This window comes from Sabethes cyaneus, chromosome 3, assembly GCF_943734655.1.
Source record: "Sabethes cyaneus chromosome 3, idSabCyanKW18_F2, whole genome shotgun sequence".
Classification (NCBI taxonomy): Eukaryota; Metazoa; Arthropoda; class Insecta; order Diptera; family Culicidae; genus Sabethes; species Sabethes cyaneus.
The window spans coordinates 177572882-177588396 of record NC_071355.1 but is presented as its reverse complement, the minus strand read 5'-3'; the positions used below and the strand labels follow the sequence as shown (position 1 = coordinate 177588396).

Genomic DNA, 15515 nt, shown 5'->3' with positions numbered 1-15515 from the left:
ACAAAAGGAAAGGGCTAATCCGGTGTTAGAATTTTACGGATTCAGGTATAGGCAAAGACCGCTTAATGTACGGCGGTGCGTTATGATCAAGGCTATGATATTCATACTTACTCCATTTAGGCACAAAGCAGCAGAGCGAAGGAATGGACACATTGAAAACAAACAACGAGATCCGTGTGCAACAACAGTACGGAGCCAGGGTAAGAAACTAGGTACATTAGAACATAGAAACATGCTTATTGCTAGATGGAATAAAATCGAGTAAATTATTGTAAGGTTTAGATTAGCCAAAGAATGTGACGAAAACACACTACGCAGCGGTATCAAATGAAGCTCATATTTATATGTTTGTATTAAATAGTTTTTAATTGATTTATTTGTTTTTATATTGTTATTGGAATTAGCACTGTTTTCAATAAACCAGACTAAAAAAATACCACAGTTACCAATCGAATTATCAGTTAACAAACTATCAGATGTCTTCTAACTTTTTTATCATTCGAATATTCTAATTGTATCGGTTTCTGTAAAACTTAAAACGGTTTTCGTTACGGCTGGAATCGCAAACCTACGTTAAATTTTATGCAAAGTGAGCTTTTTCGTTTAATTTGTTAACATCAGTTTTTAAGAGCTTATATTCACACCAATATAACAACTTTCTGAATTTTAGAATTGTTTTATCGTTTTATAAAAATTTCAACCCCAAAGGACCAGAAGTTTAAAAAGGTAATCATTTTAAGGGTTTATTTTTGTAAATAAAATCATCTTTATTATCCACATCAAGAAATTTTCCACATATGTTGCGTGACTTCAGTTAATTTGCTACCACTAGAATTATCCAGCACCAACTAAACTGTTAGTGTTTAGTGGCCTTAATGAATCAGATCTTACCTAAACATGCTGCTGTAAGGTACGTCATACCTTTCGATATTTGCTTGTCACTTTCTAATCCTTTATACAACGGCTAAAAAACTAATGTTATTTTATCGGGTAAATTTGTTGAAACTAATCGAAAACAAATATAGGTAAGCAATAAATACAATTGTTGTAGCTCCATGCATAATAGGTTGCCCATAATAGGTAGTTGATATACTTGCTATGCTTCAACTAATGTGCAGATGTCTAAATGTCTGTTCTAGCAGCTTGCTGTGTGGATATCTGAATATACAGCTTACGAGTTGTCCACCTCGTCAGGGTCTACCATTTCAAAATCCTTGCCCGTGGAGGACCGCTGGGAGCCTTCCGATTCGCTTTCCGAAGGTGAACTGTAAATGAGCAACGAAGAGCTTAGCAGAGAAAATTCTATTCTTAATTCTGACCCAATTGTATCATTTACCACAATCCGCATCAGAATAAGATAAATGTGGAAACTAATACTAACAACAGAAACAAACAAAATAAAAATAAATTTTGCATAATTAAAACAAATTGCATATATTCACTACCAAAATCATAGAAAATAAAAAAGCAACACAACTTTGTTATTCAAAGAGCAAAAATACAAAGCATCACGATTAAGCTGAAGCGATTTCAAATTGAAATGCCGACTTACGTTTTACCCTTATCACCGTGATCCTCTTCCTGTCCATCACTAACGTTAGCAACATCGTCTTCGGATTTAGCAACTTCTCGATGCCTTAGCTGCGTCTCTTCCGATACATTTGGATTCGAATCATGTTCTCTGACCTCATCCATCTTCGAGGGGACACTCACACCAGGAGCATCTTCCTCAGCGTCGCTGTCTTTATCGCGCTTTCGTTTTTTATTCTTTTTATTTTTATCCTTGTCCGAGTTACTTTCCTTGTATTCGTGCTGAAGAAGAAAATACAATATTTAAAATAATCACATAAATCTCGGTGCCTGTACTAACATCATAAAGCGGCCAAAACGATGCAAAGAATCCTACATCCTCAGTCAAATTCGGTAACAACCAGAAATGGTGCTTGCCTCCTGTTACAATCCACACCAGACAGAAGATGACGAATCGAAGGACGGCAAGGCCGAGAATAAATACCAAGAACCCAGCGGCCGCTATGCTAAGATAGTAAACACCCTTCCGTAGCAACGGTGGCCACAGCGGGAACAAACAGATGACAATTGCTCCCACTACCAGCAGGGCACCAAAAATCCAGTAATGCATCGGAATGGGATCATACAGCCAGACGTAAGCTTCATGGCCATCGACAAACAGCTGTTCCGGGTGCATTTCTACGCGGATTTTACGCTTCCGTTTTTCCTTTTCGGCTGCCGCTTTTTCTGCCTTTCCGCCTCCTCCTTCGGCATGACTGCTTTCACCACCATCTGTTGGCTTTTCATCCTTTCCCTTATCCTTGTCGGAATTCGGTTTCTTGGATTTTCCTCGTAGTTCTTGCTCACTAACAGTTACTTTTTTGGCTCGATGGAAAAACTTATGGTGCAACATTCCATCCATGAAGTCAATCACCGCCTGGCGATGGGGAAATAAGCAGTTCTCTCCCTGCGCAAATTTTGACGCCAGCAAGGCATCCACAGCTTTTCCCGAAGAAAAGTACTCAACATTATGATTTAAAAATTTTGTCTTCTTCGTAGGTACATTTGATTTGAGCCATTTTGCTACTTTATACTCTTCCTTAGTAGCCTTGTCCAACTCTTGCTCGGCCCCACCGGGACCAGTATATTCCTGGAAACAATATATTTATTATTTTTTTGGGAAAAATAGACAAGTAAGTCTTATAATAAACGTGTTTCTATCGTTTCTATCATTTAAACACATCGCCTAATCTAATCGCATGACTAATATGTTCCTATAACCCAAATCTGGCAACCTTGCGCTATAACCCAACCCCCTCAGCCTATTTCTATCAGGCTTTCTTTTTATGCTATGATGCTGATAAACTAAGCGATGTAGAACATTGCTACCTTATCCCGTTACGTCAAAGATAGAAAATACACACAAAAACCGGAAAAAACTCCACCCAATACCTAAAGCCAAATGGGTATTCAACCTTTTACAGATCAAGACTTAGAATAATTGACCAAGGAAAGAGGCAGCAATCAGAATATTCAATAAATACAGCTGTAACACCTGTGCAAATCCAAATACAACTCACATATACCTAGGAGAAACAGCAAAAACTTTCTCCCGTCACCAAGGCGGTCAAATTTTTCACAGCGACGTGGATGAAAATCAAACAAATTTACACAATGCAAAATCACACTTTTGCATAGATCAGGTAGGTACGCTCAAGTTGAATTACTTACATCCTTACGCTTCTTAGATCGCCGCTTCTCAGCCATCGATGGTTCTTTTTCGTGTATTTTCCAGCTGCTGCTATTCCTTTTATGCACTCGTCACAAAAATACTACGCGTAAATGGATGAACTGAAGCTGATGACGGACTGTAGATACGCGTTTCTCTTGCTACGCCAGCCACTCCAACACCCGCTTCCATCCACGCAGAGCAAAACATTAACAATGGCTGCGTATTACTTTTTTTCCAGCGGATATCTGCTGTGGAGTAAATGAAGCGAACTTATGACATCAGCCTTCTTTTGTATAAACGTAGACAGTAAGGCAAATCTTCCCAGGCGAAAAAGAGAGAAATCTGATTTGACACATCGAACAATGAATGACGAAAATTCCGTGCAAAAATTTCTCGAACCGGTTTATTTATTTAATAAATAAACCGGTTCGAGAAATTTTTGCACGGAGAATAAAAATGTTTTTATGGTTGTTTTACGCACAAACAGAAATTCCATTTTGTTGCAATTGAAATGTAAATATGATTGAAATAAAAATATTCATTGTTATAGAAATGTTAATTTAAAATTTGAAAATACTTTACTTTGGATTTAAAACTGTTATTTTCTGATTCAAAGAAAATTTCGTTTTGAAATATTGTGCTTTGCAGCTGTACCTGGATTAATCCAGATTATTTTCTCTAATGCCAATGTACATGACAAAACAAAACAGTAACATTGCAGTTGTCAGTCTTTCTCTTTCTTACTCACAGCATTTGCATTGTCGCACATTTTGTGCCAGTCGCACTTTTAAACTGCGGTGTCCAGTAAGGTGCAAAATCCGGGATAATAATATTTATTTTCAGGATGTTTTAAAAATATTTTATTGAGGCTGCTACTTAGGCTGTGAACCATTTCGCGAAATTTTTAACTTTTTGGTTAAAATTTGACAGTTCGATGGTTTTCTGAAAATAACCCTGCTCGGGAGCATGGTTAGTTTCAGGGGGGTGGTGTCAAGCGAAAATTTCGTATAGCATCCACGGTAAAAAATAGTCACGTCCATTTTAAGTGTTCTTGCATTTAAATCAATTTGTTGTGCAGCACTACAAATCGAAGTGATTTAGTATTGATTTTGGAGAGTTTTCAAATTTTTAAACAAGAAACTAGCTATTGAAAACTATTCAATGGATATCACCATCGAATTGTAATGCATATCTATAGAATTTGCAATTATTTTTTTCGTAATTTACAAATGTCAAAAAATCGCGAAACATGAAAGCAGCAATCGGAAGCAAAATTAGAAACCCAAATAGAGAAAATACGTTTTCGTTCCAAATTATTACTCTTCTAGAGTGTAAGTATGACTAAAGTATACCTGTGATCATAATTAATAAATTACTAACTGTTTTCAGGTTATGGAATTGATCACACGGGCCCCGAATTGATAGCAGCAATCAACCCGAGATCAACTTTATTTAGACATCAGAGCATTAAACACAGGAATCCGGTTACTATCAGCGATTGAGGTTTTATTTGCATTACGTTTTGTATGTAATTATGTAATTGTTCAATTATGAGTAATAAATAAAGCAACTTTACGAAAAATCAAAATACAATCCTTTCTATCCATTTGACAGTTCAAAAGTTCAAAAGAAAGCACATTCGAAATTAAAGTGATTTTCTGTTGATTTCATCATACTTTGTGTTGATTCATTTTCAATAAATTTTCATTTCGAATCGTAATGTTTGGCAAGTAGTGCGAATTCAACGGTAAATCACTTCGCTTCAACGTGACAATTTTTTACCGTGTCGAAATCATCATCCCCATAAAAAATTCCTCCTATTTAGTATTTGCAGTAGTATTTCAAAAACAACAATCCCATCCCAGGTAACCAATAAGCATTTCCAATGCAATTTAAAAGCAAGCCAATAAGCATTTAAGTTGTCTTAAATGCTACTTAAATGCTATTTTGGCAAAATATGCGGCTACTTTACGGCTAGCCCTCTTATAGTGCTGACAATGCTTATTTGCAACTAGTTACCAACAAGAAGAATTTAAATAGAATTTTGGATGCCAATTTACAACAGTTATGCAGTCAAAAAGCTGATAAACAACAGCCTGCAGTATAAAACGCCAGGGATGCTAATAAACAACTGATTTACTGCTTATTTTAATGCTTATTGGTTACCTGGGCAGTTCTTCCAATGTTCGTTCTTCATAAAAACACAAATACTCAATAGTAAAAAGCATTCAGTCTATTCGTAATAAGCTAACCAAACTTGTTTTGTTTGAAGGTCATTGATAATTGTCGTAATAAATTTTGACGTAGGACTACGTCTTTGTTTACTATCTGGGACTGGATAGCACTTTGTGAAAACGAAAATAGAAGTGTAACGTTGGAATGGAAGATTTCAAATACTAATAACTACTAAACTACTGAACGAAACTGAACAATTTATATGTCGTTGGAAAGATAAAATGGCCAGCAATTTTATGTTGGGGGGCGAGAAAGCAATTTTATGGACGGCGTAAGAGGGGGGGCTGCTATACAAATGAAACACAAATTTTCTCAAAACTCGAGAATAAATCAAGCAAATGGAACCAAATTAGGCATGCAGGGGTTTTAGAAGGTAGGATTTTTTTCTATGGTGTACTAAGACCCCTTTCCCTTTTAAGAGGGGGGGGGGCTCCCATACAAATGAAATGCAAATTTCTTCATAAAACTACAACCACAGAGAACAGATTAACAGGCTCGAAGGAAGTAATCGATTTTTTGTGTGTAAAATCTGTCGGTAGCGCCCTCCAGAAATAGTTTGCCAAACGCATCAAAAAATATCCATGTACCTTTATCAACATTTCTTTGTGCTGGAGTTACACAGCAGCGATGGCAGCGACATCAAGATTTAGTTTGCAACTTACTGCTCGAGGGGTGCTCTATTGAAGGATTACTCGTAGATTACATAAAAACCTTTTACACACTTTTTGTCAATTACCTGCTAGTCTGTTCTCTGTGCTACAACTAAGCAAGTGAATGGAACAAAATTTGGCATGTGGGAGTTTCAGAAGGCAAGAATTTTTTCTATGGTGAATTGAGACCCCTCCCCTTATTAGGAAGGGGGGCTCCCATACAAATTATCTCATAATTGGAGAACTAATCAATTAAAAGGAACCAAATTTGGAATGTGTGGGTTTTTTCAGGCAAGAATTTTTTCTATGGTGTACTGAGACCTCTCCCCTTCTAAGAGGGAGGGCTTCTATACAAATGAAATACAAATTTCCTCATAACTCGAGAGCTAATCAAGCAAATGGAAACAAATTTGGCATGTAAGGGTTTCTGGAGCTATGAATTTATTTTATGATGGTTCGAACCCCTCACCCCTGTGGTAGGAGGATAAGGACTCAAGACTTTCATACAAATAAACAGAAATTTTTGCGTATGTGCCATATTTTCTGCTATGTAACAAGCGGTAAGCTGTGAAAGTAAACTTGTAAAACCTTCTCGGAGCAAAAGACAGTGAATCGAAGCCGCTAACTTTCATGCCTCTTGCCATTCATGTCAAAAGACAAGGACATTCGAATGGCACGTCATATTTGCCATGAACGTGCTTTGGCTTTAATGTTATTTGTAACCAATGGCCCTTTTAAAGGCCACAAGCGAGGAAAAGTAAGATTATTGAAACATGTCAAGCTACGCATAATCATATTTAATACAATAATCTGTGGGCTGGTCATTCATTACTATTTCAACTTTTATGATACACTCAAGTGATTTTTAAAAGAAATCTTCTATGTCTCAATGGCTGCAGGCGTTGTACTTATGAACCCCCGTCCACGTATTTTCAAAGCCACCATTGCATTCAATGAAGAATTGAATCTGAATATTTCGAATCTTCTCTTTTAAACAATAGCACTCATAGATTCTTATAAACATATAGTCCTACGTCACCCGTTCGTACAACCCTTAGGGCTGTATACCTTGTAGTTTTTATTGTAATTAATTAAAACGAGCTTAAAGTTTCACAAACGATTTAGTTTTATATGTAAGTCAAATTTTTTCTTCGCTGTAATTTCAATTTCTAACCAATTAAAAAAAACGCCTTATGAAAGTAAAAAATTAATAAAAATATTGCAAAAATTTCTTGGTCACTCTAATTTGGAAAAAATGGTAACCCTAAGAGCCAAATTTTTGGTGCATGTTAGTAACGCATCGAATATATGGAGTTTGACAAGCACACCATAGCCCTGATTCGATCTGTCAAACTGCCCGCATCGTTCATAAATTTCGGGTTCGAGTTAGCACGAACCCAGGTTAATTTATGAATTCGCTATTAGTGTTTGAAATGTGGCACATTTCTAATATCGGTAGTGTGGATTTTTTGAAGCTGCGATCGATAATAGTTTTTCCGTCAGATCATACTGTAGTGATTTTCTTATTTTTTCTCGAAAGTACTCCCAATACGAGTGACAATGGTGCAAAAATATATTTTTTTCGATGACTAGAATTTACTACGATTTTTTAAACAATCCAAATTGCAAGAATATTGAACCAAATCACGAATGTTGAGTTTTAAAAAATTCGTTTCGGCAGCACTGTTTATCAAAATGTTCAGTTTTTCTCACCCCATCGACATCTCTATATCAAACTGCAGTAAACGTCAGCGACAGCATGTCCGGGGCTCAAAATTTGACAGCGGGCCCAAATCAGATTGCTGGCAGTTGAGTGAAACGCAGTGCTGACATGCTATCTCATTTTCGCACACACGAGATGTTGGCGGCGAAAACATGGTTGTCTGCCGATGGGGTGGTTTTTCTAGCAGCATTGCACAACAGATTTTGACATATGTGCATCAGCGGTTGAGTGAAAAGGACAAAATGAATAAAATGCTAATGATTACCTTCATTTTCGTTTCGTGTGTTGCTTGCCACAAGAGTAACATAGAAACACAGAGAACAGACTACCAGGTAATCGACAAAAAGTGTGTAAAAGGTTTTTATGTAATCTACGAGTAATCCTTCAATAGAGCACCCCTCGAACAGTAAGTGGCAAACTAAATCTTGATGTCGCTGCCATCGCTGCTATGTAACTCCAGCACAAAGAAATATAGATAAAGGTACATGGATATATTTTTATGTGTTTGGCAAACTATTTCTGGAGGGCGCTACCGACAGATTTTACACACAAAAAATCGATTACTTCCTTCGAGTCTGTTAATCTGTTCTCTGTGATAGAAATACTCACAATAAGCAAAAACATCCCATCAAGAAGACTGGCAACTCTGCCAAAAGTCGAGCGACAGTAACAGCAATGCTATCTGCCGAGTTAAAGTTGAACTTTCACATACTAGTGTGTGTATATTAGAATATGGATGTACACCAAGGGGTCGGACACTTAGTACATTATGCCGCGGCACTTCAGAGATATCAAGCGGCACACCTCTAAAGCCTTATAAAAATAACATTTATAGGGCTTTTCACACATCCGGTTCAATTTTATATGAAATGGGAGCACGGCCAGTTGTCAAAATCATCTTGCACGGCTGCCAGAACTATCAGATTATAACGAATTTGACAAATCTTGCAGTTCGGCACTTTCGGTACAGCATCGGCACAGTTCGCCTCGTTTCAAGTCGCCTAACATAAAAACGGCTGTGCCGAGTGACCGACCCCTTGATGTACACAAACACATATGCAATGCATTGCCACGCTCGCACACATCTTTTCCCACCAATACATGTTCACACAGCTTCTACCCAGTAAACCATTTGGTTTGTATATCTCGATTGCAACTATGGTATACGAAATCATATCTGAACGAAAAAATTATATTTCACGCCATATAAGAACATATATGTACCAAAGTGGAGGCGATATACGTACGAAAATTTTGACAACTATTTGTAATTCTATTTTGCGCAGTTTTTATAACACGCAACTAAATACTCCTGAATATATGATTAAGATATAATCAAATATTGCAATTATCTATCCTGCTTTATAATTCACAGTCATGAATTGCATATGAAGACACGCACGACTGCAAAACAACTTATTGTTCACTTCGATTTGACATACTCTAATCATTATACAATTCCAATGTGAAATTGACATGAAAACGATTTAATGTGAACTTTCTATTACGATTTTGTGTTATCTGGGTACTTTTGTCGGAAGGGGTGCGTTGTTACTTCTGTTGCTCGCACCTCCTCGACATCGCTATCTTGGTCTACAGAGTTTGACAGTACCCCCATTAAGTTGGACCCCTCACTATTGTACCCCAAACAACAATGGCCGTCGCATTGATTTTCTATGAAGTGATTTCCTGCCCAGTGTTTTTGACGTTTCAGTTTCAGTCACAGAAAAATGGCGACGAGCCGGGGGGTCGGTTGCTCGTCATTTGTATGGGCGCGAGGAAGAGATGCCAGTCTTCTTGATGGAATGTTTTTGCTTTTATCTTGTCTTTTATAAAGGATTGTTGTAATCATGCCTGTTGAAAACCCCTTGACTCAACCGGTTCTTTTTCGCTGGCTTCCCATTCGTGATGACAGCGAAAAAGCAGACTTGCCAGATTTATGTAAATTTTTGTTTACATAGAGGAAATAGAGTAATAAAATAAGACTAGCTGTTTTTCATTTATTTTTTAAATTAATGAGAGCATTTAAAAAACTATTAAAAATGCTGACATATTTAATTTGCTGTATGTTTCTGCAAATTGCTCATTTGATTCCTCGAGTACCTGTCATATTTTGATAGGCGTTTTTGACAAGCTATCGCCCGCTTAGAGGCGCTGCATAAAAAAAGTGATGAAAAGTAAAATCGCTGTCAAACTCCATACATTTTTGAAAAAAACTGAAATAAAATGCATTTTTTGATTAACCCTTTCAATTGTCAGGATTTTAGATAGCGAAATATTGGAAGAAATTTGTTTATCTACGTTAAGGTTAGTGAAAATATTCGAATTAATTAATTTTATGGCAGAAAAATGTTAATGTTTGATTTTGTACCGCATAAAACAAAAGTACATAGAGTCAGCTGTAAAGTTTACATATCCTGGATAGAGAATCACCAATTATTTTCAGTCTTCAGCGTTTTCCAATGTGTTTTTAAGTGCTAACGGATTTATTTTTTTGATTAGCATCATCTGCACCAAGAACCAAACATATAACCTATCAGTTCGTAACCATAAATACACTTGCGAAACTCTAATAATCTCCCGAAGCAGGAACAATATATATCAAATGAAAGGTAATGCTTTTTCTTACCTCTATTATCCATTTTCATCATTCCCACTTTTGGTAATTCAATAAAATATTACATTTAAAGTCGAGTTCCATATAGGTGCCAGCAAGCATTTTGGGAATTGCACTTTTTTTGTAGTTCCAATAATCACAACCAGGTAGCGAACGGTTGCTCTTAGTTTTGCTCGAATTCGCCTATTATCATTTTTATTCTTGTGTTTAGTTAGCGCTGAATGTTTCCTGACTATTTGGCATCTCTGGTATTACCGAAGGAACGATGGAAGTGGAACATGGAAGGCTGGCGTTTCGCAATCGCATTAAACGTCAACATCGCTTGAAGTTGAACACTGAGAGGCACCGAATTCTGGAGTGGTGTGGGAACGTGTTTTTCGCTAATATTTAAATAAGTTTTTAGCAAACGAAGGAAACTCTGGTTTTATTATTATTTTTGTAAAACTCTTAGACATGCCACCGAAGAAGCCAGCGGCTGGTGCCTCGAAGAAGGCGGAAGCAAAAAAGAAAGAAAAAATCATTGAGGTAAGTTGAGAAAAAGTATTGAAAAATAAATCGAAGTGAAACTCACCCAACTATTTCACACAGGATAAAACGTTCGGCTTGAAAAATAAGAAAGGGGCTAAACAACAAAAATTTATTTCCCAAGTTGAGAAGCAGGTCAAGAGTGGTGGTCAGCATAATTTGAACCTAAATCCGAATGCAAAGAAGGAAGAAAAGGAAAAGAAGCTGAAGGAGCAGAAAGAGCTGGCCGCACTTTTCAAGCCAGTTCCGACGCAAAAAGTTGAGAAGGGTGTTGATCCTAAATCGATTTTGTGTGCATTCTTTAAGCAAGGCACTTGTACCAAGGGTGATAAATGTAAGTTTTCTCATGATTTGTCAATTGAACGGAAAGCCGAAAAGAGATCCATTCATGTGGATATGCGAGATTCCGAACAAAATGATACGATTGAGAACTGGACTGAGGAAAAGCTGGCAGAAGTTGTGGCAAAAAAGCACGGAAAGGACAAAAACATGCCAACTACTACTATTGTAAGCTTTAGCTATTGAAAAAGGTAGTTATACGGAACTGATTTATTATCGATTTTTAGATATGCAAATATTTCCTTGATGCAGTTGAGCGGTCCCTCTACGGTTGGTTTTGGGAATGTCCTAACGGGGAGAAGTGCATTTATCGACATGCCCTTCCCCCGGGATATGTACTGAAAAAGGACAAAAAGAAAATGGAATCAGCTAAGGAGGAGATTTCTCTGGTGGACTTGATTGAAACGGAACGCGCTGCTCTGGGATCGAATCAGACTCGGGTGACGTTGGAGACGTTCTTGGCATGGAAGAAACGTAAACTTCAGGAGAAAAAGCAACGTGAACTGGACGAAGAGGAACGTAAACGTAAGGACTTCAAGGCCGGCCGCCAGAACGGACTCTCGGGCAGAGAAATGTTCAGTTTCAATCCTGATCTGGTTGACTTCGGTATGGATGAGGGTGAAGACGCAATCGATAATTACGGCAGAAACGAGGATGAAGATGACACGGTTGAGTATAAGGAGCTGGATTTGAATATGCTTTCGCTGTCGATAAAAGAGGTAAAGTGAAGTGAGGTTGGGATTCGTCGTTATTATAGTTTCTTTTTGGTAGGTTGATAATACTGGAACTGTTGCGGACACGGATCGCTGGGAAAAGATGAAAGCTAGTCGTCAAACGGTGACAACCAATGGAGCTGCAGCGGACGATGAGGGCGTTGTGGAAGCATCTGCTGCTGGCGCTGCGGCAGATGCGGCTCCGATAAACGAAAATCTGTTCCTGGATGAAGACCTCGAAGGAATTGATGATGAGCTGAGCGACGACGATGATGATGAGGACGACGGCGATGACGATGACGGAAAGGAAGCCGAGAGAAGTGAAAAATCGTGATACGAAATCAAGCTATCTGGCGACTATATTCTTTAGGAGCACAATCAGCCGGAAATGACCGATTCGGTTGTACCAAGCTAGCTGTTGTAATGTGAGCTTTGAAAGTCCGAATACATCATTAAATATTCAATCGTTAAATCAGAACAAAGAAAGTTTTTCGTAAAATTGAAACAATTCCAACTATACTGTACTTATGGAATGATTTTCGGTTGAACGGTATTATGCAAATTTACACAGATTTTTTTTTTTATCCAGTTTTCTAACTTTACTGTTTAACTTCTTGTTATACTATAAACTCTTTCTACTTTCGTCTCTTTCTACAACAATGCCATTTCTAACACAATGTCCGCGATCACCAGCCCCAGCCTAGCTTTACATGCTCCTCGATCGAAGCGTCTTGCGGAGAAAAAAAGCTCAACTTCCAGTTCGAATAAATAAATAAATAATAAATAAATCCCTTTGCCGCAACCCTCAGCGCGACTGGACTCGAGGGGCTCGTAAGTGCCCCAGAAACACGCACGTAGCACGTCACTCGCTCCAGAGTAGTTTTGATCAAGTCGAGATGCAACGGTAAAAGACTTACTTATGTGTTCATGTCCGCCGGTCCGGCAGAACAAAGGGATGAAATCACAGACCTCCACTGCCGAAGGTTACCCGTCATGGCTTTTACCTGCCGCCAGAACAGGTTCTCATCTACAGTCTGGATGTCGTTGGCAAAGTTGCGTCTTCTCTAGCCTCTGGATCAGCCTCTTCTATGCTCACCTTGCGGATTCTAGTCGAGTGCTTCTCTGAGGCCTCGTTCACTCCTTTCCTCAAGATGTGTCCGATCCACTTCCACCTACGTTCTCGAATTTCTGTTATTATCGGCCGTTGATGACATCGACGATGGAGTTCCTCATTGGATATCCAGTTATCAGGCCAGAAGGCGCAGGCAAGAATGATATATCGCAGCCAACGATTAATAAATACCTCCGCAGAGACCACAATTCACAGGCATACAGCAGTACGGATTTAACGTTTAAGTTGAAAATTCGAGTTTTCGTAAGTAGAGTGATCTGGTTTGAGCACCAAATATTTCGCAGATCTGCAAAGGCATCTCTGGCCTTCCTGATCCGTGTGGCTATATCAGTATAGGTACCACCATATTAGTATAGGTGTTGCCTGCGTACCAAAATATTGAGAGGCGTACACTTGCCTAACTTGTAGTTCCGCTGCTGTGAAGTTGGAGAAATTGTCAGTGCTCAGTGTTGCCTATGAGCTCTCGAAGAGGTCATCTAACTTACTCGGCATATCGTTTCGGCGTTCTGCGAGCAAAACAATGTCGTCGGCTAGGTCGAGGTCATTTAGCTGCTCCATCGTTAGAGGACTCCAAGGCAATTCTCGATTTGGTCTGCTGTCAATCACTTTAACTAATACCTCATCCATAATGATAAGAAACAGCAGCAGTAATAAAATGTAGCCCTGTCTAACACTACCAGTAACCCTTGTAAGATCGGAAAAGACACCGTTTTGCAAAACCTTGCACGAGAACGCCTCGTACCGAGCCTCGATGAAATGGACTAGTTTATCTGGAACTCCTCTACGTCTAAGTGCGCCCCAGATGTTTTCGTGGTTGAGTCGATCGAACGTCTTTTCGAAGTCAACGAACGCCAGCAGAAGAGAGTCCTGGAATTCGCTGATCTGCTCCAATATAATGCGGAGCGTTGTGATATGGTCTACACATGGTCGGCCAGCACGGAATCCAGCTTGCTGCCGCCAGAGAGTAGCGTCGATCTTCTCCTGGATCCTGTTGAGGACTACCTTACAGAGTACTTTGAGAGTAATACAGAGCAACGTGATGCCATGCCAGTTACCGCATTCAGTTAGGTCTCCCTTCTTAGGCACTTTGACCAATATGCCCTGCATCCAGTCCACCGGAAAAGTTGCGGTTTCTCAAATATTGCTGAAAAGCTGATGCATCATCTGGGCTGACAAAGATGGGTCAGCTTTGAGAATTTCGGCTGAAATACGATCTATCCCTGGCGCTCTATTGGATTTCATACTCTTGATGGCTGCTACAATTTCATCCAGCGATGGCGCCTCCGAGTTCACGCGATTTATTCGACGAACTGTAGGCGTCGTACGCTGCTGGTTTTGTTGGTCTCTGACATTTGAAACTCGGAAGAGTTGTTCAAAATGTTCAGTTCATCCCTTAAGCTGTTCTGTACGGTCAGTCAATAGCTGACCAGCTCTGTCCTTTAGCGGCATCTTTGTATTCATCCTGGCAACACTAAGGCGGCGAGAAATATCGTACAGCAAACGGATATCACCATTGACGGCGGCGGTTTCTCCTTGTTCGGCTAAGGAGTTAGTCCAGGCTCTCTTATCCCGTCTACAAGCACGTTTAACAGCCCTCTCCAGTTCGGCGTATCGTTAACGGGTAGCTGTCTTAGTTTGGTCTAGTTTGCGCTCTCTCGATGCTAGCTTTCGCCTTTCTCCGTTCGTCGATCTTCCTTCATGTTTCATCCGAAGTTCATTCCCTCCGCCCGCTGCACACTTTGCCGAGGGTTTCGTCACTGGTCATGATGAAGGTGTTCTTGATACCGGTCCATTGCTCTTCGACGGGTGGCAACTCCGAGGCTCGGGATTCAAGTTGTTCGACAAAGGTTCTTTTTTTATCTCAGGATTCTCCGATCGGCGGACGTCGTAACGGCACCCAACTTTCTCCTTCCATCGTTGGACACGTGCGACGCGCAAACGTATCCCAGCGATAACTTTTTCAGCTGAACCCGGAAAACTAACGTGACTTTGTGTACTGGTCTATGGGGGAAGAGCGATCCACCAATGACCATGATGTAATTACCACAAAACTCTGTAAACATCTTCCCGTTTTCGCTTATCTCTTCTATGCCATGACGCGATCAAGCCAACGTTGTGTGAGCTAATCTTCGCCGTGTTCTGAATCTGGCAACGATTATTTTTTCGTGTCTTGCCAGCGGACCTCGCTCAGTCCCAGGATTTCAAGCTTCAGGCGGCCAGCTTCCCTTGCAAGCTGAGCCAACTTGCCCTGCTGGGCAAGGGTCAGTATATTCCATGTTCCGATTCGTGTCCGTGCTTTCATGTTAAAGGTCGTTGCCAGAAATGCCTTAGATATAAAGG

The 15515-nt window shown here is 39.5% G+C and overlaps 2 protein-coding genes across 2 annotated transcripts; one reads left to right on the top strand and one right to left on the bottom strand.

The window, feature by feature from the left end:
- Positions 1 to 378: 378 nt before the first annotated feature.
- On the bottom strand, positions 379 to 3505 carry LOC128741282 (translocation protein SEC62). Its single transcript, XM_053836980.1, has 4 exons — positions 3241 to 3505; positions 1871 to 2659; positions 1553 to 1812; positions 379 to 1265 (listed from the first exon to the last, which is right to left on the bottom strand). Exons 1-4 carry the CDS (start codon positions 3274 to 3276, stop codon positions 1172 to 1174), a joined length of 1179 nt encoding a protein of 392 aa, XP_053692955.1. The 5' UTR covers positions 3277 to 3505; the 3' UTR covers positions 379 to 1171.
- A 7308-nt stretch (positions 3506 to 10813) lies between these two features.
- Positions 10814 to 12514, top strand: LOC128742507 (zinc finger CCCH domain-containing protein 15 homolog). The gene is made up of 4 exons (XM_053838890.1): positions 10814 to 10991; positions 11055 to 11498; positions 11558 to 12049; positions 12102 to 12514. Exons 1-4 carry the CDS (start codon positions 10920 to 10922, stop codon positions 12375 to 12377), a joined length of 1284 nt encoding a protein of 427 aa, XP_053694865.1. The 5' UTR covers positions 10814 to 10919; the 3' UTR covers positions 12378 to 12514.
- Positions 12515 to 15515: the final 3001 nt, after the last annotated feature.

What these genes read in the sequence shown, in the direction of transcription:
- LOC128742507 (XM_053838890.1), top strand. Translation starts at nt 10,920, where the DNA reads ATGCCACCGAAGAAGCCAGCGGCTGGTGCCTCGAAGAAGGCGGAAGCA. An exon ending in AGAAAGAAAAAATCATTGAG is followed by an intron (nt 10,992 to 11,054) that starts GTAAGTTGAGAA and finishes TATTTCACACAG; the next exon opens with GATAAAACGTTCGGCTTGAA. An exon ending in ACATGCCAACTACTACTATT is followed by an intron (nt 11,499 to 11,557) that starts GTAAGCTTTAGC and finishes ATCGATTTTTAG; the next exon opens with ATATGCAAATATTTCCTTGA.
- LOC128741282 (XM_053836980.1), bottom strand. Translation starts at nt 3,276, where the DNA reads ATGGCTGAGAAGCGGCGATCTAAGAAGCGTAAGGAT. An exon ending in GATCTAAGAAGCGTAAGGAT is followed by an intron (nt 2,660 to 3,240) that starts GTAAGTAATTCA and finishes TATTGTTTCCAG; the next exon opens with GAATATACTGGTCCCGGTGG. An exon ending in CGTTTTGGCCGCTTTATGAT is followed by an intron (nt 1,813 to 1,870) that starts GTTAGTACAGGC and finishes TTTCTTCTTCAG; the next exon opens with CACGAATACAAGGAAAGTAA.